General features: G+C 48.9%; 2 protein-coding genes across 2 annotated transcripts in view; both read right to left on the bottom strand.

The window, feature by feature from the left end:
• LOC118340436 (probable palmitoyltransferase ZDHHC14) overlaps window positions 1-134 on the bottom strand; it is a gene marked incomplete in the record, with an annotated part of 20,477 nt that extends 20,343 nt beyond the window's left edge. Inside the window, 1 exon segment of the mRNA XM_035678399.1 lies at window positions 10-134. Coding sequence (XP_035534292.1) covers window positions 10-134 — 125 coding nt within the window.
• A 230-nt stretch (window positions 135-364) lies between these two features.
• LOC118340488 (AT-rich interactive domain-containing protein 1B-like) overlaps window positions 365-2,793 on the bottom strand; it is a gene marked incomplete at its 3' end in the record, with an annotated part of 33,212 nt that continues 30,783 nt past the window's right edge. The window contains 5 exon segments of the mRNA XM_035678505.1: window positions 365-530; window positions 672-747; window positions 829-942; window positions 1,609-1,753; window positions 2,312-2,490. Of these exon segments, the coding sequence (XP_035534398.1) occupies window positions 365-530; window positions 672-747; window positions 829-942; window positions 1,609-1,753; window positions 2,312-2,490 (680 nt within the window).

Below are 2,793 nucleotides of genomic sequence, written 5' to 3'. Positions count from 1 at the left end.
CCCAAGTACGTATCCGTTAACCGCGGGACCGGAGAACCCCCGGCAGCACGCCATGGATGGGCTCGGACCGCCGGGCGTTGACTGGGGGGCCCGGGGAGGGGCCGCAGGAACATGTGGCGACCCCAGACTGACATGGGCTACACATACAGCCGCAGGGCCAGGCCGGGCCCCCTACCCCGGCCTGGGCTGAGGACCAGGAGGGCAAGGAGGACAAAAAGCCAGTGGCCCCCCAGTCATCGCAGGCCAACGCCGGCCACAGTTCCCCCCCACTCCTCCTCTCCTTCCTCCTCCTCCCCCTCCATGCCCCCCCTGCCCTCAGACAGCCCCTCCCTCCTTCCAGGCCTTAACTGGCCTACCCCGTCTAGGCCCTGGACCGGCCGCCGCTCGGGGCCCATGTAGCCTCCCCCGCCCCCCCCGCCGTAGGGGCCGAACATGTCGGGCTGCTGGGAGCCGAACTGCTGCACAGCGAACGCTTCGCCCTCGTGACGCTTCGCCGGAGGATAGAGCGCCTCCATCGGACGCTTGTAACCCTGGAGACACACGACAGAGTAACCAACCAATCAGAGAGCTCCTGACAAACAAAGACTCTGATTGGACAGAAAATATCAGCTGAGAACAACTAAATATTGACACTTTGTGATGTAAACATTAGCTTGGTGTTTTCCTCTGACCTGCTGCTGGGGGTACAGGGGCTGATGGGAACTGTAGGCCATGCTGTGAGGATACTGCTGCCCGTAACCGTCGTGTCTGAACGAGATCACACAGAAAACGTTCAACATTTCCGCTCGTATTTAACATCAGAGTGCAAACAGATGTTCTTCCTCTCACCTCTGGGGGGGGTATCTGTTGGGGTAAATGCCGGCCTCGTTTCCAGATGGACCCATGTTGTTCTGACCTCCGGGGGGCGCCATGCCTCCTTCAGGCCCCATCACATGATCCGACCTGCAGGACAGAGAGAGACACTGAGAACCTCTGGTAGAATATAAACAGCTGCTGACATTAAAACCTTTATGGTGTCATTTAAGACGGATTTTACTTCCAGTTCAAAGCATAAGAAATAAAATTCAGATGATTATTTGTTATTATTTATTGTTATTTCTGTGCCGTGTCTGCTCTGTCCAGGTGTGTTACACCTGATTACTGCAGCTGAGCTGTGAGTGAGGAGAGCACTGCTGTTACTGACTCTCAGACTGGGATTTAGTGTCTTTTGTGTCTTTTGATTGTCTGTTGTTTGTCTTCATGTCAGTAAATCTTAAATGGATTTATTTGTTTTAAAGGTCTTTCTGTGCTAATATTGGGTCAGTGATGGAGTGAAGTTCCCCCCCACTCACCGATGAGTTAAATGTATATTTACTTTTGTGTATACATCATATTCACCTGTAAATAAATATTCAAATGAATGTATTTATTTCTCAGTGCAGCTGTACTCAGATAATAAAATATCTTTATCATTTTTCGGTGAATTTTAATCTACTGCAAACTTAATTCTGTTTACATCATCCACCAACTAATCTCATATCCACCTGAAGTAACAAAACAAACAGAATAAAACCCCCTGAAGGAGAAGAAGAAGACCTTTGTATGAACACTACATCATTAATATCTCACCTGCGCTCGTAGCCGGGGCCGTAGGGGTACTGGGGTCTGGGGCCCATCCCTGTCAGGGGCCCAGAGGGCGGCCCGCGGGGGTACATGTCCTGCATGGCACCGCTGGGCATCTGACCGGGACCAAAGGCCTCGCCGGGTCCTGGACCTGGAGGGGGACAGGTAAAACCACATCAGTTCATTTGGTTTTTATTTAATGATTAATATTATACTTATACTTATTACTAACATATCACTGCTGACAGCCTGGAAGGAATAACATCTACAGACTGATGTGACGTGGTGATGTAATGTGAATGCAATACGAGGCTAACATATGAAACACGTCCTCTAAATGGGGCTGAAGTCAAACGGTGTGACCAGCAGGGGGCAGCAGAGCACAGCGGCTGAGACTGAAGGCCTGAATAAAGACACGTTTCCATCCACAGCTCTGGTTCCTTCTCTACGCTGGTCGGGACCAGACCTGATTAACTGGTTTCACTTTGTGTCCGAGGTGGTTCTGCGCTGTCAGAGGAATGAGTTTGTACCATTTCACAACATATCTGCCTAAAATCAGTGTCAGTAAACACAGAGAGAGAGAGCAGGGAAGGCTCTGTAAATAAAGCTGTATCTATTTAAATATCATCTTAAGTCAATATGTTTTTTTGTAAAGAAACTAATCCTCTTTCTTCTTTTGTGACGTTATAAACTGTTGTTCTTTCCTCACCTTTCCTCGGTCCTCCGTACGGGTCTTTGTTGGCGTCGTACTGCATCCTCATCGAGGGGTCTGCTGGTCCTCCTCCCTGCTGGTAGGGGGCGCCGCCGGGTCCCGGGCCTCGCTTGTTGTGGAAGGCTGGATCGCTGCCTTCAGAGAACGGGTCCTGGACGCTCACTCCTCCCATGTTCCTGAGAGACAAACAGAACGAACATGAACCCAAGTTTGGCTTTGAACTTGTAGCTGAAGACTTTACAAACACAACACGACACTGTGGCAGCGACTAACAGCAGGCGGCCAGAACACATTAAAGATCACATATGTATAATGTAAATATGTATCACATATTTCAGTATTTATAGTCAATAATAATATGTGTTTAATTTGAGCTAATGCTAGCTAACATGACACATTACTAAATCAAAATAAGTACAAACCATCAACAGGAACCAGTTTCTGTGAAAATCTGATTTTAAAATCTGAGTCTAATGTGT

This window comes from Morone saxatilis, unplaced genomic scaffold (genome assembly GCF_004916995.1).
Source record: "Morone saxatilis isolate NCDOM2014 unplaced genomic scaffold, NCSU_SB_2.0 Contig7, whole genome shotgun sequence".
NCBI classification, from domain to species: domain Eukaryota; kingdom Metazoa; phylum Chordata; class Actinopteri; family Moronidae; genus Morone; species Morone saxatilis.
Note: the sequence above shows the minus strand (reverse complement) of the source record. Positions and strands in the feature narration are given on the sequence as shown.